The sequence below is a fragment of the Acartia tonsa genome, chromosome 10, assembly GCF_053477335.1.
Source record: "Acartia tonsa isolate MP-2025a chromosome 10, ASM5347733v1, whole genome shotgun sequence".
NCBI classification, from domain to species: domain Eukaryota; kingdom Metazoa; phylum Arthropoda; class Copepoda; order Calanoida; family Acartiidae; genus Acartia; species Acartia tonsa.
Genome location: NC_137269.1, coordinates 9,402,725 through 9,422,880, shown reverse-complemented (window position 1 = coordinate 9,422,880; position 20,156 = coordinate 9,402,725). Strand labels below are relative to the sequence as shown.

Sequence of the window (20,156 nt, the reverse complement as noted above, 5' to 3'; positions counted from 1 at the left end):
GGGAAGCTTCTAGTACAGTTCATGTCTTCCTTTATGTGAAGTTTCCGAAATTCAAACTATCATATACAAAATAGTTAAAAATAACAAAGATAACAACATCCATAAAAGTGAAGCTCTATAATCAGAACAAAATTGTATCTGAACTTGATGCAAAATTGCAAAAATACATAATTCTGTTGAGGGATGGAGATGCTTCGACTAAAATATTGTACTTTGTTGTCATAGGAATCATTGATCAAAAATCAGATAAAAAGGATGATTATATCATACAAAATTTTTTTGCTTAATAATATTCAGCATGTAAAAATTATAGAGTTGCTACGCTTTCTAAATTTGGACATAGTGCATTTCATTACCCTAGGTTAGGTAACTTCATTTCACTTTTCAATAGAATCTGAAATGCAGCCGTTTTAGAGAAAATTAGATTTGAAAATTTCAAGTTCAATTTTCATCCCCTAGCAGTTGCCGCATAATCATGACAAGAAAAGCAAAGATTATTCATTTAAAATTTTGAACAACTTTGCTTTTATGAAGTCTTTCATAAAACCTCTCTATATATGATTTATTTAAGGCTGAATTTGCGTCACCTTAGCAAAGCAACTGATAGAAATGGCAATGAATCAACTCACTTCAGGAGTGGTTTTATGAAGGACTTGTTCAAACTTTTAGCAAACTTGTTCAAAATTTTAAATAAATAATCTTTGTTTTTCTTGTCATGATTATGCGGTAACTCCTAGGGGATGAAAATTTAACTTGAAATTTTCAAATTTAATTTTCTGAAAAACCGCTGCATTTTAGATTTTATTGAAAAGTGAAATGAAGTTACCTAACCTAAGGTAATAAAATGCACTATGTCCCAATTTAGGTTTTGACACAAAATTCAAAGCACCTTCGAACGCACTGTGAGTTTTTACAGGAATCCTTGTCTAAAGTTTCAAATCAATGGGACAATTCTGTATTAAGTTTTTGAAAAATCTAACCGTTTCGTAAGGAACGAACGTACAGAACCTTATTATCGAAAAGCTTTCAAAATTAGGGAAGATACGTCTCAGTATAATATGTATTATATAGAAAACCATAAGATTCATAATATGTAAAACGTTTTTACTATACAGAAAATTTTTGTACTCCAAATTGCTAGAAAATTGACTGTTTTTCTTTTTTTCTTTTGAAGTGACTCAACATGTCAACATTTATTTTTTTCTTTTTGTCGATAACGTTTTGCTTCGCTTTTAATCATATATTACTCACAAGAAAGCTTATAAAGTAGCTTCGAGTAAAAATTACAAGATCCTAAAACTTTTATTATATGTAGAAAACTGTAAAAAACTATTGGTTAGTTGACTTTTCGTTCATTCATACACACTCTTAAAAATTAAAGGCACCAAAAAATGACGATTTTGGCTAAATTTATGTATGTTATCGTTCTAGTTTGAGGGAACACCTGGTACGAACATTGGGATCTAAAGGGATAAGACAGTGGCCAATAAATTGATGTACATCCTAAATGATGATACACAACATTACCTCTTCTGTAGATTACAAATAATAGTTGAGACGTTAAGACGATCAAAATTCAATAAAGTCCCCACGGTTGTTAAGCCAACGATTAAGAATACATTATTATAAAACTTTGTCCCCTCCCTCCGTGGTACTCACCACTATTAGAAACAGCAGAACTAATTGATATATCAACCTCCGCCCACTTTTCCACTTCTCACACAGGATTTTTTTTTGTAGCGCAGCTACTCTATAATTAGTTGGGATTATGTACGTCCTTCAGAACGAATGGCATCAAAGAACTTAAACAAGTAGTGGGGGGGGGGGGGGGTGTTTTATCATCTGTTTCTTTATTTGTAGGTCAGATTAGGTTAGGGTATATTATCTACTGGATAGCCCCGCAGGGGTTAAGCTTAATTAAGCATAGGAAAATGCAAGAAAACAAAGTGACACCTCGCCTTAGGAAAAAAGCTACCTACTATCCCCCCCCCCTTTACACCTTAATTTCAATTTATTTCAAAATAATGTGGAGGGAGTTTGGGGCTCAAAAAGCACTTTTGAGGGAAAGAACCAAATTAGTTATCTCTGCTACTTTAGCACATAACATTCCTTGTTGGATTCTTATTTATCTCCCCCCCCCCCCTTTTTTTAAAGTCTCCGACAATTCCCCCCTTTTCCCTTTCTCCGTTCCCATTGCAATATTCCCCAAAAATTGCCCCTCCCCTTTTATGAGTATTTTCTCATGTCAGATACTTGGGGGATATTGACTGGAGAAAAAATAGTTATTTATTGCCATGTATTATAGACAGCTTTCCGCGGTTAGTAAAATTAAAAGGATTAAGTTTTGTTGGCCCCAAGGGACCAAAGGCCCAGGTCAAACATATGATTATATGATTTCTATTCTAGTTTTAAGGTATGCGTCTGTTAAAACGTTTATACTTTTGATAATATCTTCCTAGTTTACAAAGTATATTGCTCTTTTATTCTAAAACACTCGCTTTAACTCATCTGCTTTAGATTTTCATTAAATCTATTCCGTTTATCATCAAATTCTAATATATAAAGTAGCATGTTTTTTTGTCTGTAGCGAAAGATCTTGCTAACTGCTGAACAGATATGGTTCTCCTTTACAGAGAACCCTTTTATAGGTCTAGGGAAGGTTTATAACTATTTTGGGAAAGGGTATATTCGCCATTGCAAGAAAAATAGCTCAAGGGGAAAATCCCCCCTCCCCCCCGTCCCCCCTAAAAAAACAAAGAATAGTTATTTCTCGCATCGTATTATAAACAGCTTTCCGCGGATATAGAATGTACATTTTTATATTCGTAGAAAGCTGGATATAATACGATGCTAGACATAGGTTTTTTGACGGATGAGAACCGGTTCCTATCCAACGGATTCGAATGAATACGAGAAAACATAATCTTTACTTTTACTTTTTAAAACTAAAATTGAGAGTGAATGGTCAACTTCCCCTACCCAACATTCCTTTTATTGGAGCACCGTAATAGTGTCTGACTGATTATGACGTAACAAAAAAAAATAGCCAATGAGAGGCCACTATAAATTTTACCATTGCATTGGTCAAAAACGGCCTCTCATTGGCTAATTTTTTTTGTTACGTCATAATCAGTCAAACACTATTACTGTGTTTAAGAATTAATGAACTTTTTCGCTCATTGTGTTTCCCGTATTCCTGATATTTCATAAGTATGTACAAATACTTCGAGATAGAAAAAAAATCATATTTTGTGTCATCTTCAGAAGTTTATTCCTCTATCATGTCTGTCTGTCTTTTTGTCTGTGTGTTTGCGTGTTTGTAAGTTTGTACCACTGAACCGGTCAGGTTTTCCTTTACAGGGTAGCCTATCATAGGTCCTAAGAAGATTTATACTATTTTAGGGGAGGGTACCACCACCCTCCCAAGAGAAATCGCCCCAGGGAAAAAACCCTCCCAATTTTTTTTCTTCAATTGATTTTTTAAAATTAAAATTGAAAATGGGGGTGACGCCATTTCTATTCAAATCTAAAATAAGAATAAATATGTCTCACATCGTATCATAAACAGTTTCTGCGGATATAAAATGTACATTTATAATATTTAAACCAGTTTTTTAGCCCAAATTTGCCGAAGGCACGGGCTTATATATATATATATACATGTATGAAATAATCTATCTGTCTATATCCAAGAAATAATCTATATGTGTATAAATGGTTTAACGCTCAATTACATCTGTCACCGCCTTGTTGTTCAAAAGTTATGGATTGTGGGATAGTTCAGGGTCTCGGGGATAGGCAAATGAAAGATAATGGCTTTGAAAGTGAAACTGATTAATATCCGCTGGATTATAACCCGTTCTCAACAAAACTGAAAAATCATATAAAGCATTGTATTACAGACAATTTTCCACAAATATTAAAATAAAAATAAAAACCGTTTTGTTAGCCTAGGCCTTCGACCCCTCAGGGTTAACAAAAATTGTTTTAATCTTATAATTTTTCATTATTATAACCGCGGAGAGCTGTCTATAATTCGATGCGATAAAATAGTTTTATCTTTTCTAAAATATAATTCATTCTTTGGTAAATTTATGTTTTATTTCCTCTTCTTACCTTACCCTCAAAATTTTTAGAGCAGAATCACTAGTCTTGGGTTGGTTTTAAGCTATTTTGCTGTGAGGTTGTTGGTTGTGTATTTTATGATAGATAGTCCAGCAGGTAAGACTTATGGCTTATAGCCTTAAAATAATATTTCTTCAGCCATTTTTTTTTATATTTGTATCCCTGACAAATTTACGGAAATAAAAAGCCATAATTTCACACAGATATATCCGACGACAAAGGGGGAAATATAACTGGTGGGAAGGAAATATTAGGAATACTAGGTCAGGCGAGTGAAATTTAAAATCATTAAATGTTAGCGAAGAAAGTCGCTCAAAAAAAGTTCTGACGTTATAAAAACTCCTAAAAAAGTGATAGATAATCCATCATTTTTATGACGTCACATGCAGATTTTTTGAGCGACTTTCTCAAATCACCCATTAAATAAGTTGACCTGTAAGAAAAGCAATGTAGAAGTATCTTCAAGTATATGGATATATTAATATTTGGATCTTACAACCGATTTTCTTGTTTTCTAATAAAGAAAAACACACAGCAGGCTAAAATAACGATTTCCCCTTGTCACCTTTTTTTACCTCATCTCTCCCCTCCTACTGGATGAACTAACTAACGAATAAACGAGTTGCATGTTCGAAACCTAAATAGACGATAATTTTTTTCCTCTTATAATATCCACGTATATTTTATATGCATAATTCTAGTGAAATGTAGTGCAATCAAATGATTCATTTGTCTTTAAGTTAAGCCTTCCCAAAATTCTATACGTTTGTAAAAGAGTACTTTTTAAATATTTTAATTAAAACATTACGATTTTTATATTAAAAGCATTTTTTTTTAAAGTTAAACTTGCAGTTTTGCAATATATTGAAAAATATTATTTCCATATTTTCAATTTTGGCAGGAAAATAAAGTTCTAAGAATATCTGGTTTTGATAGCTCATTACCCACAGCTCAACCTCCCTTTATGCTGGCCCTCGTCTTCCTATTGGTTTAAAGTTGCCGCCAATTAGAGGCTGTGCGCTGTGATTGGCTAAGTTCCAGAGGCTGAATGCTCTTATTGGCCAAGTTGCGGCGGCAATACTGTCATTGGTTGAGGCCGGATTTGGAAGATTTTTCAAGACAAGGGCCAGGGGAATTTAGATGTCACTTACAGAAAATTTTGATCACAGTGAATAGACAAGAGTTGGGTTGATATGTCGTCCCCAGCAGCTACTCATAATTCAGGTCTTTCTTCTGTCCAGCCGGGGGGTGGTGATGGTGGTCGTAGCCCCCCGCAACCAGCTGTGTCCCCCTGGGGGGTGGTTAATCCCCATTCACAGTACTATCTGTCCAACTATCATAATAACAACATTAAGGTGAGTTTATATTTTCAATTAAGGATCTTCAAAAGCTTAATAAGATGAACTAGTTGAGTTCAATGATGCTGTGAGTATTGGTGCAAAAATATGACGTAACAAAAAAAATTAGCCAATGAGAGGCCACTATAAATTTTACCATTGGTCAATAACGGCCTCTCAATGGCAAATTTTTTTTGTTACGTCATATTTTTTGCACCAATACTCACAGCATCGAGTTGAATAAATATTGTGATATGTTAATAGCAGCAATCTCTGTGGATAAGACACAATAAACGAAAAATTTATATACATCCACTGTGATGATAAACAAAATTACCCCTTCTGTTTGAAATTAATATTTGAAAGATTTTGACCCTATAAGTTTTAAGCCTACCAATCAAAATTCAATAAAAGTACCAAAAGTTTTTTTAGACTAAGAATAAGATAACGTGATTATAAAACTTTGGGTACCTGTGAAATTTATAGTTCAATGTCTCCTCCCTAAAATGAAGGTAGAATCCTATGCTTTAAATAACAAATCCTTGTTTATAGAAAACGTAACTTTACAAAGTGTCTTAAAAAAATCAGCCTTGTAACGTCATAAAATGAGGGATTATCCATCTCTTTATCAGGGGTTTTCTTTCCCACTTCTCCTCTAATCTCCCTCATTTTTATGACGTCACAGGAATTAAAAGTAGGGCAGGTTGGGCTTCGTCAACCAATGACAATAATCTTATGCAGTTTGATAAAAGCCTCTAGGGGGACATCTAGTCGCAAGGAAGGCCTCTTTAATTTTTCTCTTAGGGGGGTGTTGACTGTTGACACCCATTTACATCTTACAAATATCAGACGGTATAACAAACGAACGTTAACACTTGTAGAGTATCAGAGTTAAATTATAAATAAATTTACATGTCTAAACAAAATTGTAAAATTGTTGTAGAAGACAGGAGAATATTTGGGAAAATATTTTTAAGACTTGATTATAGAGATGCTTTGCTTATAACATAGTACCTTATTGTCCTAACAATGCTTAAATTAACGTTTAGATTTTCGTTTAGGACGTATGGACGCTTTCTAAATCGTACCTAACAACTACAGGAATCATCATACAAAATTTGAAGCCGATGGCAAAATACAAACATGCCTTAATTAACGAAAAAATCTATCCGTTACGGACGGGCGGACGGACGTAGTGACGTACGGACCTGCCCTAATTATAGAAAAGCTGCGCTTTTAAAAAGTATTAAACAACTATTTTTATGTTAAAACGGGCTAAAAAAACTGGTTTTAATTTTAGGATGGAGAAAGTTTGCACAATCAGAACCACAATCACCACCATCTAACTTCTTCTCATAATTCAGGTCAGTTAAGTTTCAGATTAATAGAGCAATTCTATACATTTATTTACTTGTGTCAAAACATTCGAATAAATCTCCCTTATCATACTTGAAACTCTGTGACGTTAAAGAATTGGAGACAGCGTAAAGTGAAACAAAAAAATTACGTCATACAATAAAGTTGACCAATTAGAGGCCAGTATACACTGTAATTGACCAATGTTTAATTTTATACTCTCTTCTCATTGGTTATTTTATCGTATGACGTCATTTTTTTGGTGCCAATTTTTGCTGCCTCAAATAATTGCAATGGTTGACTAAATGTAATTTTGTAAAAGCTTTAGTCATATTTATTTTATATCATCTTTTTCTTTTCTTATGGTGTAAAATCTATGGATTTTAAAGTTTTAAGTTGTTTTAATTTACCAACAGAAGCTTTATAAAGTGTCTAAAAAAGTGAACCATGTGACGTCATAAAAATGATGGATTATCTATCTCTGTTTTAGGGTTTTTTTCCCACTTCTCCTCTCATCCAACATTTCTATGACGTCACATGGCTGAGTTTTTAAGACACTTTGTATTCCATCGATCATAATTTCCGAGATTTTTTTTTATAAAAATGTATTTTATCTTCAGTTTACCACTCCACCCTGCTGCACTCCCACACACACCCTCACTCCCACCACCCCACCCCCAGCTACACCCTCCCCTCTATGGAGGACCCCGAGGGGGAGGAGGGAGAGTACTACCATGCCCCCCGCCTGCCCGTGTTGGGACTGGGGGGAGCAGGACCTGGCGTGCTGACCGCTCAGTGCCAACAACAAGTACGAGCCTGTCCTAGTACCAGCAGCGCTAATACAGGTAATATTAGTTTAAATCAAAAAGATATCTAAAATGACAAAGACCAAAGTGTTACAAAACAGCTATGTGACGTCATAAAAATGAGGTATTATCCATCTCTTTTTATAGGTTTTCTTTCCCACTTCTCCTCTCATCTCCCTCATTTTTATAGCTGATTTTTAAGACACTTTGCTCTTTGTTAGATTTAATATTCTGTTTAAACCTTTTACATTTAAAGTATTTTTTAGCATTTTTGTGCGCATTTCAAGTATCAATTTCTTCTGTAAATATCAAACTGACTTTATATCAACCAAAAAAAAATAGGCTAAGTTATTCATTAAAAGTATGATTTTTTGGTTTAAGATAAGTTTAGAATATACCTATAGGTGTATTTAAATTCTATAAACTAATACCTTCTTTTATGAATTAGAGTAAGAACTTAATAATTTGTTAAATGGATAAATAATATACGTGGATATTACGACATAGGAAAAATTTACGTCAATCTGGGTCGCTAATATGGCCATCACTAACTGGTCATTTCGTTCATCCAGTAAGAGGTATATGGGAGTTTCGTTTTTATAGCTAGCTACAACTCTCACTTTATTAGAGTACATAATAATCCTGTGAAAGATCCATACAACAATTTATCCATTATTTATTGTTATTCTTTTAGGTGAAACATCTAGTATAATGCCCAGTGGTGGTGGTCCCGGGAGTCCAATCAAACGTGTCGGAAACTGCACAAGCATCAACTCCGCATTCGAAGAGCTGCGTCGGCACGTGCCCACATTTCCGTACGAGAAGCGCCTGTCCAAAATCGACACCCTGCGACTTGCCATCGCGTACATATCCTTACTGCGCGAAATACTGCACAGTGATCTAGAGCCGGTGGATTATATTGAGCGAAGTCTGCGCGGTGATATTAGAACGCCGGGCAGTCTACACTGGAACACGAGTGATCTGACCGCCCGGCTGAGCTGGATCAATTGGGAAAATTTGGGCATTGTGCCGGCTAGGAGCTCATTCATGGGTATGAGTCAGTGCTCTGATGGACTTTAGCTCTTTAATTGTTGTTAGATGTTATTTTATATGCCATTTTATTTCTGGCAATTAAGCAGTGACTTTAATTTTATCTTTGTTTAAAATAAAAACAGTAGAAAACATTGTGAAAAAAGTAAAATTAAGTAGACAAAGATTCAAAAGAAAAATTAATTTTAAAATGTAGATTATCACCGAAAACCTTTTCATGAATTCAAAAATGATCAAAATTTTCGGGTATAGCCCCTTTCGTGGCAACGCACCTTAAGGGGCGATTCATCGTTTTTTACGGTAGCTTTTCTCCTATTTCTAGCCCCTGCGGGGCCAATTGCCTAACCTTGTGGGGCAATCACCTAACCCAATATAACCTAACCTATCCTAAAATAACCTATAAAAAGCAATTTTAAAAATACGACGACTCAAACAACTGGTAATTCAGAAAGTAGACGGGAAAATTTGGTATTTAATCAGTGGCGTGCACAGCTATTCACCAGGGAATCGTGAAACCATGTAATTTGGGGAGGGGTGGGGGGAGTTAACACCTCCTTTAATATGAAAAATTAAACCTATTTAAATTCACATAAATAATGAAGGTAACAAATCGATTAATAGTTATTTCTTTCATCGTATTATAAACGGCTTTCCGCGGATATAGAATATACAAACTAGTTTTTTTTAGCCCCGAGATGCCGAAGGCACGGGCTAAAAAAACTGGTTTTAATCTTATGATTGTACATTTCTATATTCGTAGAAAGCTGGATATAATACGATTATAGACATAGTTTTTTCGTATGGATGAGAACCGGTTCCTATCCACCGGATTCGAATAAATACGAGAAATAAATTTTCCTTGGTTGTTAAATTTAAATAAAATATTGTGATTAATTTGCATGTACATATCTTATATAACATATCTCTATGCTAGATTATAGTTAATATTTAATAAAGAAATTTACATATCATATTTGGATTCATTTTAGTATTGCAGTTATTTTATTAATTTCATCTGTTGGTTTAATTTAACAATAGCGACTGCGCCCATAGTATCTAGTGGTTACATAATCGAAGAGATATGAAAGGGCAAAAATTATACTAAAATTATCATCAGACTTATTTATAAAAACTAAATAGTCTTAAACCATCGCAGGACCTATAAGAAGATTCCCTATTAAAGGAGAATCTTATCGGTTCAGCGGTTAGCGAGATCCTTCGCTACAGACAAAGAAAAGCTTACTACTTTATATAATAGGATTAACAAATAATGAGTTTTACAACAATAGGACATGACGTTTCAAACGTAGCAAATCTTTAATGCATGCAAATGCGTCCAACTTGATAATTCCCTGAAGAAATTTTTCCCAAATCTGAAAAACACATTCAGCGACCAGTGCCTAGTTTTAAATCTAATTTTTTTTCAATCGAAGATTTTTTCCTTCCAATGTTTTTGAATAAAAAGAAAAACTAGATTTACAATGAAAAAAAACCGCTAAAAGTTTCTATTGCTTGTAAAAATATTAATGTTTTACTATTTCTTCTAACAAAAAAATTTAAATAATTTAAGAAAAATTGCAGCCACGTGCGTATCCGTTTTTTTTAGTGGAAACATTTCCTCAATCTATATAAAAAAGCAGCCGAGATATTTGAGACGGACTGACAAATAGAAAAAAGTGAACCATAGTTAAGCTTTGTTACTATAAAAATTCTTTGAGAAATTTTCAATTATTTATTACAAGAACTTTATATTACAATAATAAATTCATAATAATAATAAGCAAATGTTAATAAATAATAATAAAATAATAATTTTAATAACTAGATAGCATAAGCAGCAATAAAACTAATTATTAGGGTTGGGCCGGATATCTAGTTTGGTCGGATATCCAGCTATTTTCAATATCCGGCCGGATACCGGATATTAAACTATCCGGATATCAGGTAATTTTCAAAATATCCGGCTTTGGCCAGATATCAGACCGGGTACCGGATATCCGGCATTATAAATCAGCCGGATATCCGGCAAAAAGTATCCGGCCCAACCCTACTAATTATAAAAGTGTACAAAACAATCATCAGTTAATTGAATAATAATTATATATAAATATCAAATCCTTATAAATTGACAAGATTCGATCACAATGAGTTTATGTTTTTTTGTTGCAAATTTACATAGGAATTAGTTTTTAAGGATCAACTGCAGTTTGTGGTAAATGTTGCTAGAAACGCTCCTTTCGTAATAGAGAGTTGAACATATATAAAATGGTGTTCGCGCTTAAAAAGTCAAAAGTCAGTTTGGCTAAAGAAAACATGCGTTAAATAACAATACGTACACTAACATTGCCTAAACGTTCATACGGTAGCAGCCTTTAAAATTTAAGGTTCGTTACCCGCAATATTTTACCATGAACCACAGAAGATATGTTATTAATATACACAAAGAAAAGTTGAGGGGTTGAAAATTATTTTCATTATTTTTTCAAAATTGACATTTTAACCATTTCAACTATAACAGTGTCAGTATGACATCAACTGTTCTTACCAATTTTATACATGGATTGTTAATATTAACGAAAATAACCTTTTTTTAAGTAGGGTTGGGCCGGACATCTGGCAAACGCCGGATATCCGGCAGTATAAATCAGCCGGATATCCGGTATCCGAATAGTTTCAAAATCCGATATCCGGCCCAACCCTAATAAACAAAAAAAAAATCATAATTATCATTTTTAACAAAGTTAGATTCAACGTTTTAATGAAAATAATTCCAGTTAATTTTGATACCAATTTTCAACACACAAAAAAATACAAAATTCCTAAGCATTTAATTGTTAATCAAAAGCGTGTTTTAGCCTTATAATTGCAGTGCGTTTTAATTTATTTAAAAATTGTTACTTTAAGTCATCTTTGGGTAATAATTTTCATAGATTTTATTTGAAAAATCGAAAAAGCTTAAAATATCGGTTTTCCAAATTGCTAGTTTGATTGGTAGATGAAACAAAATAAGCTTGTATATCAAATTTTATACTGGTATATTAGAAAAAAGTAATTTAAAAACTGACGTTTTTAAAGGAAATGTTTCATTTTTTAGCCGTTTTTTGTCAGCGCTTTTTTTAAAGTTATTCTTTGCCATTTATTACTTCGCCTTCTTTCTCATCCTCTCTCTTTCTTTTCCTATCCTCGCTATCTCCTTCCTCTTCCCCTCCTCCCTGGGGCTGTATAGCATTCAGTGCGGCCTTCAGATCCCTACAATTTTGAATTTTAATACTCATATCATCATGAAGGGTGTCCACATTTTTAAAAGTGTAGGTAATAACTATAATATTCATTACTAGTGGCTTTGCCTCTTGCATATAGGGTGCTCTGTATTCAACATGTAGAATGTGTAGGGGACAGGAAAAAAAGCCTAAAACCATCCCAAGGATAAAATCTACAATCAAAATAGCCTAAAACCATCACAGGACCTATGTTAAGCTTCCTTATAAAAGACAACTTTAATAAAATCATAAGCTTTAGACAAAAAAAACCTTAGTCTTCTTTTATATAACTAGATGAATGTATTTCTGTTCCAATTGTGCTTAATATTTAGGAAGAAGGCAAGGACCTCTTGGGTGGATGGGTATAACGTCGATTCTACCCCCACAACCAATAACTAATATACAAAAAAAAGTTAAGTTAAACCCCGCCCCCCAGCAGTATGAATTTACCATTCTGGGAGCCTTTACAATTGAATTGTATTTCCACCTCCACACTATTAAAAAACACATAAATAATGGAGACCCTATTAAAGTTCAATTTGGACCTGTATTTATTTTTTCTCCTTATTTAAACAATCTTCCTTTTAAGTAAATAAAGTAGTAAGCTTTTTTGTCTGTAGTGAAGGATTTAACTAACCACTGACCCGATAAAGTTTTCTTTTACAGTAAAGCTTCTTATAGGTGCAGGGAAGGTTTTAACTATTTTGAGGGATGGTATATCCAAACTCACAATAAAAAATACCCCCCACCCCCTCCCATATATTTTGTACTTTTTCTTTTTAAAACGTCGATTTCCTCCTCCCTTCACAATAAGTGCCCCTAGAGGCTTCTTAATTATAGTACCTGGCCGTGGTTTTAATGGCAGGGTCCGAGGCCAAATCTTTGATGACTCCATCCAAGGACTTGCTTATCTCATCTCTGAAGTGGTAGACCAGGGAAGCGTGGCTTGAGTCCACCAGAAGCTTGATTACGGTTCCTAACACCTAAACAAGTCAGGGATAAGTTAATGACCGATAAATTTTTATAAATCCCAATGATGTTCTACAAAATTACCCCAACTGTATATTAAAATTTTTGGTTAAAACGTTTGGACACACAACTTAACAAACTAACCAATCAAAATTAACTAAAGTCCCCAAAGTTTGTAAGCCAACGAATAAATAAACGGTATTATAAAATTTATAAAGCTGTCTTCTCTACCTACAGGATTGATCAATTCCACAAAGTAAAAAATAGTGTAGCCGCGCTTTTAAGAATTAATATTCATGAATATGCTATAATTACAAATTATTACAGGGATCTAAATGGATAAGACAATGGCCAATAAATTAATGCACATCCCCAATGATGATAAACAAAATTACCCCGTCTGTAGCGTAAGATTAGTTGTTGAAACGTTTGAACACTCAACTTAACAAACAAATCAATCAAAATTCACTGAAGTTTTTAAGCCAACGAATAAAAAAAACTTTATTATAAAACTTTGGGGACAAGTGTAATAACAATCCATTGTCCCCTCTCTCTCTGAAATTATTACCTTCAATGTTTTAGTTCTTAAATCAACAAATTTAGGAACCAAGAGCAGGGTGGATAGGATACGAGCTGTTCTGGTATACACTCCTTCACAAAGCTCCAGACTAGCCTAAAATAATCTATCTTGTAATCTATGCATTAAAACATTTATATTACATTGTAACTTTTTTGATCAAGAAAAATACATTTTTTTCTAAACTAAAAAGTAAATATTTTAATTATTTCAATTAATTTCAAAGCATACATAAACTTAACTTAGTGAATAAAATATATTTAACCAAGTGTAAAGTCACATTTCAGAATACTGAAATCAAGGAAAAGCATTTACCTGATTAGTTTTTATATCAGCTGGCTCTTTCCATTTCTGCATGATTCTACCAAGAGCCACGGCAACACATTCTTGATTCTTCCTGGTGGTTGCTCCTACTATGTCTTCCATTCTAATACAAATAAAAAAAATATGAGATAGAATAAAGGGAAGGGAGGATGTGACTCTTCTTGAAACCAAAAAGAAAAAAATTAACTCAACCGAAAAAAGGTTACAGCAATGAAATTTGGCATGGCAGTAGCTTTAATGAGGTACAATGTAGAACTGTGGAGAAACGCCGGAGGAGCCAACGCTTTTGCCAAACACCAGACAATTTTTTTATATTTTAACTTGACACTAACTAAAAAAATCACTAGTGTCAAGTGCAAATATTCATATGGGATTCTTTGTGTTAAAAAAACCTTTATACCCGTTTATATTACATCACAAGGACTCTGGCAGGAAATTGACAACTTATTCATACGTACTGTACTAAATCAATCTTTACGTGGACTAATTTAACCAAATTAGGGTTTTTTTAGGTTTTTGATAATTCATACAACCCCCTTAAGTTATTCATTACAATAGAATACAATTTTAAAATTTATTTACTGTGTAAATATGCATAAATATGACGTTTTTACTGACAATTAGGTTGATTTTTACTCAAAGCATTTTTCTTGTAGACAATAAAATGATTATAACTTTCGTTCTATTTAAGATAAATTGATGAAATAAAAAGTATATTCAATTTTATTATGCTGAGAAGTCACTTATTGGTTTTAAGAAATAATAAACCCCTTTGAGTTGGGGAGGGGGGGGGCGTTGAGTATCGAAATAATGAAACTAATGTAAATTTCTTTTTATGGTGGGTTTTAATGATTCATATAGCAGCCAAACTGTTTTTAGGCAATACCCCTTTGTCTGTCAGTCTGTCTGTCCCTCTGTCTGTCTGTTTTTTTGTCTGTCTGTCACTCCACAGTCTATCTGTCTAACTGCCTCTTTTTCGGATTTCAATGAATCATCTAGCATAGCCTAATTCTAATTTGTTAATGCCTCAAAAACTGTCTGTCTGTCCGTCTGTCTGTCTATCCCTCCATCTGTCTGATCATTCACAGGTTCTCTATTGGACTTTATTTAATGAATTGTCTATTATGGTCAAACTGTAATTTGATCATTCTTCTTGCCTGTCTGTCTGTCTCGTCTATCTGCTGAGTTTCTACCATTGGTCTAACAGACTGATTCACTTAATTAACCCCTTACGGTCGGGCCCCTTACCGCACCTTAATCAGTCGGGGGGGGGGGGGGCGTCCCCCCCTATTATCTCAGTTCCTATTAGAGCTAGTAAGCTAAAATTTTTTGTGCAAGTCCCCTTGAGATATTTAAGGTTAAGGACATTTTGCAGTTGTTAGATAAATAGACTGTTAAGGGTTAATAATACATATTTAATAATTCATATTAAAATCGATAATACTGTAAAAATGGTTGAATGCTTGTTTCAATAGAAAATTAGATTTAACTAATAATAATGTTGAATCTTGTACCAGAAGATAAACAAATAACCTTGTGTTGCAATAAAAAATAAAAAAAATTATTCAATTTACTTATGAAAAAAAGTGTAATACTGTATCTAAAGTGTGTTACCTTTTTTTATGTTTTATTATTATTTGGCCACAGCTTGGTCAAAAATGCTCACAAATCAGACCTTTTTTGACCAAAGATGCTCAAATGGTTCCCTAACAAGCCCAATCAATCAGTTTTAAGATATCTTTATATTTCAAGGAAAATTGATGAAAATACCAAAAAAAGGCAAATTTGGGTGTTACCTTTTATATGCACAGATACCATAAAATCAACAAAAAAAAATTATTTTTACTTTTCTGTCATTTTTAAAGTTTAATTCTGTTAAATTAGCTATTCTTGAAGGGATTTATGCATTGATTATACTGAAACATAATATTGGGCAGAAATTAATGTATTTCAAAGAAAGAAAATTTGGAAAGTAAGAAATTTGACCTCTATCACTTCAGAGGACAGCTGCCAACTTCCAGTTGACAGGAGGTAGTTAAATACTTGTTAGCAATAATAATTAGCCCATAATGTAAAACAAAATTTTTTTAATATGGGAAAAAAATGATAATCTAAATCTTAATTTTGGGGATGATGATCTTAAAGACACTCTTGCTGTTGGTGATGATGACCCAGATGGTATCCAAATACATGAGCATTATGACAACTTATCTTTTAAACTATGGTCCGATTTTTGTATTTGTAGCATTCTCCAATCAAGAGAAATCCCAAAACATACAATTATGGTTTTCAAATTCTCCAATTCATAAGGTAAATATAGTAGTTTTTAAAAGATGGTAATATTTCTTGTTACAACTTTTAATTGGAGGCTGCTACAAATACAAAAATTGGACCATAGTTCAATAGATGAATTGTCATAATGCTCATGTACTTGGATACGATTTTGGTCATCATCACCACCAGTAGGAGCGTCCTTCAGATCTTCATCCCCAAAATTAAGATTTAGATTATCATTTTTTTACCATATTAAAAAACTTTTTGTTTTACTTTTTGGGCTAATTATTATTGCTAACAAGTATTTAACTACATCCTGTCAACTGGAGGTTGGCAGCTGTCCTCTGAAGTGATAGAGGTCGATTTTCTTATTTTTAAAATTTTCTTTCTTTGAAATACATTAATTTCTGCACAATATTATGTTTCAGTATATTTCAATGCATAAATCCCTTTAAGAATAGCCAATTTAACAGAATCAAACTTTAAAAATGACAGAAAAGTAAAAATAAGTATTTTTTCTGTTGATTTTATGGTATCTGTGCATATAAAAGGTAACACCCAAATTTGCTGTTTTTTAGTATTTTCATAAATTTTTTCTTGAAATATAAAGATATCGTAAAACTGATTAATTGGGCTTGTAAAGGAACCTTTTGAGTATCTTTGGTCGAAAAAGGTCTGATTTGTGAGCATTTTTGACCAAGTTGTGGCCAAATAATAATAAAACATAAAATAAAGTAACACACTTTATAATCTTTTTGTACATAAATGATAATAATATCAGGTTATATTCCATTAATTTATAACCACCTAAATTTTTTGACACTTACAACTTTTAAGAGCTCCCTTTAACCAAAATCAAGGATAGTTTATTTAAGTATGTCACCAAAACTTCATTACATAAGTAATACATTTTTACAAACTTTAAAAAGAGGATTGGGAAATATCTCCCTCCCCAACATTAACTTTAATCACTATTGCAAACAATATTAAAAGTTATAAATATATATCAATCAAGATCTTTAGAGGTATTAACTGTGGTTTAATTACATATGTATGAGAGCTCCTTCTTGTGTCAATCACTTTTATTTACTGATTAAAATTTGTACAGTACAGTTGTACAGAATATTGCAAGATTTTTTTTAGTTAAGTCTGGAAATTAATGATTAATTTATCTAAAAATAGATAGCATAGAATTATCTTAATCAGTGGCTTAATTTTATACACCCGCCTTAAACACCTCCCCCCCCCCCCCACTCTTTATTTTAAGGGGTGTAAATTTATTTCCTTTACACCCCCTTGGAATTTATAGAGGGGTGTATCTGAGGGTGTAGGCTCTTGTCAAGAGGGTGGACATGGGTGGACACCTAGGGAGGTGTATCCATCCCCCTTAATTTTACAAGGGTGGTGTAAACAACCCCTACACCAACCTGTTGCACGCCTTTGATCTTAACTATACTTTTAGTGTACATAAAGTTGTAAATTCAGTAACTATTCTACAAAAATTATCTTCCTAAATTGATATATGATTTTCAGGGTAATCTCCGGTGGACTAAACATTAAAATTTTATGGAAAAAAAGATATCTTTGGAACATGCATGACTTGAAATTATCCCCCCTTTGTACTCAATACGCATTTTTTATTCTAAGTGCGTCAATTTTGCGTTTAAAGATACCCTTAGTTTAAGCATTAATTTCTCCAAAAAATGATGAAAAAAGATAAATTTTTTTTTGATAAAATGATAAAAGTATATGTAAAATGAAATAACCAGCAAAAAAAATTACAAAATTACGTTAAATAGAACGAAAATTAGAGCGTTTTATATGCCTTATAAAATGCGTATTTCTCATGAAAATTGTAATGATTTAGTGTGTTGAGTAAAATATTTACAAACTTCCCGCTTTTATAAGAAGCTAGAGCCTTTGTGACATGCATACTGTCAGTAGACTATCTATAATTTATCCATAAATATTAATTTTGATTAAGTGCAATTATTTGTTTTAAAAGCTTTAATGATACTGGGCACTATATATGGAGACTAACGGCTACGAGGAGGGGAGAGTCGAATTTGATAACCCAATTTATTATTTTAGATTTTAAAAGAAAAAGTGGGAGGGGGGGGGGGTTTAGGGGCGATTTCTCTGAGGAGGGTGATGGTACCCTCCCTCAAAATAGTTATAAACCTTTCCGGGACCTAAGAGAAGATACCCTGTTAAGAAGAGCCCGATCGGTTCAGTGGTTAGCGAGATCCTTCGGTACACACAAACAAACAGACAGACAAACAGATATCCTGTTACTTTATTATAAGGACTAGCGGCTACGCCCCTAGAGGCCTCTTCTAGGGGCACTTGAGGAGGAGAGAGTCGAATTTAATAATTTACGTTTGACGTTTGTTTTTCGTTGAACTCTCTTTCTAAAATTAAGAAATTTTTTAAAAAAATTAATTTCTCTAGAGAGGGTGGTGGTACCCTCCCCCAAAATAGTTATAAACCTTCCCGGGACATATGAGAATCTACCCTGTTAAGGAGAACCCGATCGGTTCAGCGGTTAGCGAGATCCTTCGGTACAAACATACAAACACACAAACACACAGACACACAAACATCCTGTTACTTTATTATAAGGATATGGAGATCACAAATCTTGTTAAAAAACAAATAAAACTAACCTATCCAACATTTCAATAATGTATTTCTTCTGTGTGTCCATAGCCTCTGGCCAGGCCAGTCCTAGGCTGGTGATAATGGCTTCCTTCAGCTCCAGAGAGCTCTCAGCATCATCTTTATCTTCGGCATCTGCATCAGTGGATTTTTCAAGGTAGGGTGATACAATAGTGTAAAGCTCCTAGAAAAAAACATATTAGATCAAACTGCAAGGATAGGTATATATACTGCATAGGATCCACTGCTAAGGTTGGGGGATAAAAATGAAAAATATATGGGAGGCGAATAAAAAGGAAAAATATGTGGGAGGAAAAAAAATTAAAAAATAATGAGTAAATTGAGCCATATTCGTTATGCATTTAATCAAATTAAGAAGAAAACTTTAATTAACGAATGCATTTAGGAGAAGAGAGTGCTACTTTTTTTTTACTTAATTTTTAAAATTTTTCTACCTCTTTTGACAAAAAAAATAACTAGGGGGGGGGGGGCCGGGTAATGAAATATTTTTTAGCAGGGAAAAAAATGAATCTATGCAGAATATCCCTGTCAAACTGTAAACAAAAATCTGTCGAGCCCTGTTTTTTTTTGGAATAGTTTTTCATTGCATCGTATTACATACAGTTTCAGCAGGTATTAATATAAAGGGGGGAGGCGGATGTGCCACTTTTTGAAACCAAAAGTAAAATGCGCATGATCTCAGCCCATAAAAGAGTTACAGCTCTAAAATTCAGCACAGCAGTTGCTTTAGTGGAGAACAATATGGAAATGTGAAGAAACGGCGGCGGAACCGCCGCTCTCGCCAAAAACCGCCGTTTTCCGCCGAATATATTTTGCCTTTTTTCGCCATAATATACAATTGTCAATCATCTGAGATAAAACTTTTTATTCATACAAATTTCCCTTATATTTTCACTTGACACTTGTAAGATTTTACACTTGCAATTTTTTTTCTTCAAATTGACCTTTTTGAAATATTACAAGTGTCACGTGAAAATATAAGGGAAATTTTTATGAGAAAATAATGTTTGACTCAGTTGATTGTGAACTGTCTAATTTGGCGAAAAAAAGGCAAAAATAAATTTCGGTGGGAAACGGTGGTTTTCGGCGGGAGCGGCGGTTCCGCCACCGTTTCTTCACAGTTCCATGTTGTTCTCCACAAAAGCAAATGCTGTGCCGAATATTAGAGCTGTAACTCTTTTATGGGCTGAGATCATGTGCGTTTTACTTTGGGTTTCAAAAAGTGGCACATCCGCCCCCCCTCTTTTTATTAAAACCAGTTTTATTATATTTATGGAAATTTCTCAGTAATACGATGCTATAAATAACTTTTCAGTATGGATGAGAACCGATTCTAATACAGCGGATGTAAATCGGTTTCGAGGCCATTACTCACGTATAGCATATTCTTGTTTATTAT

At 33.4% G+C, this 20,156-nt stretch overlaps 2 protein-coding genes across 2 annotated transcripts in view; one reads left to right on the top strand and one right to left on the bottom strand.

Annotated features, from left to right (window-relative positions):
* Positions 1 to 5,308: 5,308 nt before the first annotated feature.
* On the top strand, positions 5,309 to 9,594 carry LOC145330514 (uncharacterized). The gene is made up of 4 exons (XM_080175143.1): positions 5,309 to 5,480; positions 6,763 to 6,826; positions 7,439 to 7,663; positions 8,319 to 9,594. The coding sequence occupies exons 1-4, from the start codon at positions 5,319 to 5,321 to the stop codon at positions 8,702 to 8,704; spliced, it is 837 nt and encodes a 278-aa protein (XP_080031269.1). The 5' UTR covers positions 5,309 to 5,318; the 3' UTR covers positions 8,705 to 9,594.
* Positions 9,595 to 10,392: 798 nt separating this feature from the next.
* The window catches only part of LOC145329337 (proteasome adapter and scaffold protein ECM29), a 44,536-nt gene continuing 34,772 nt past the window's right edge, over positions 10,393 to 20,156 (bottom strand). The window contains exons 37-43 of the mRNA XM_080173397.1: positions 18,745 to 18,920; positions 13,796 to 13,907; positions 13,472 to 13,576; positions 12,778 to 12,917; positions 11,372 to 11,923; positions 11,068 to 11,258; positions 10,393 to 10,874 (exon numbers count right to left, since the gene is read on the bottom strand). Coding sequence (XP_080029523.1) covers positions 11,797 to 11,923; positions 12,778 to 12,917; positions 13,472 to 13,576; positions 13,796 to 13,907; positions 18,745 to 18,920 — 660 coding nt within the window. The 3' untranslated portion in view covers positions 10,393 to 10,874; positions 11,068 to 11,258; positions 11,372 to 11,796. The remainder of the gene's footprint in view (positions 10,875 to 11,067; positions 11,259 to 11,371; positions 11,924 to 12,777; positions 12,918 to 13,471; positions 13,577 to 13,795; positions 13,908 to 18,744; positions 18,921 to 20,156) is intronic.

Excerpts from the sequence above, each read along its gene's own strand:
- LOC145330514 (XM_080175143.1), top strand. The coding sequence starts at position 5,319 with ATGTCGTCCCCAGCAGCTACTCATAATTCAGGTCTTTCTTCTGTCCAG. Across the intron at positions 5,481-6,762 it reads ATCATAATAACAACATTAAG|GATGGAGAAAGTTTGCACAA; the intron begins GTGAGTTTATAT and ends TTTTAATTTTAG. Across the intron at positions 7,664-8,318 it reads TACCAGCAGCGCTAATACAG|GTGAAACATCTAGTATAATG; the intron begins GTAATATTAGTT and ends TTATTCTTTTAG.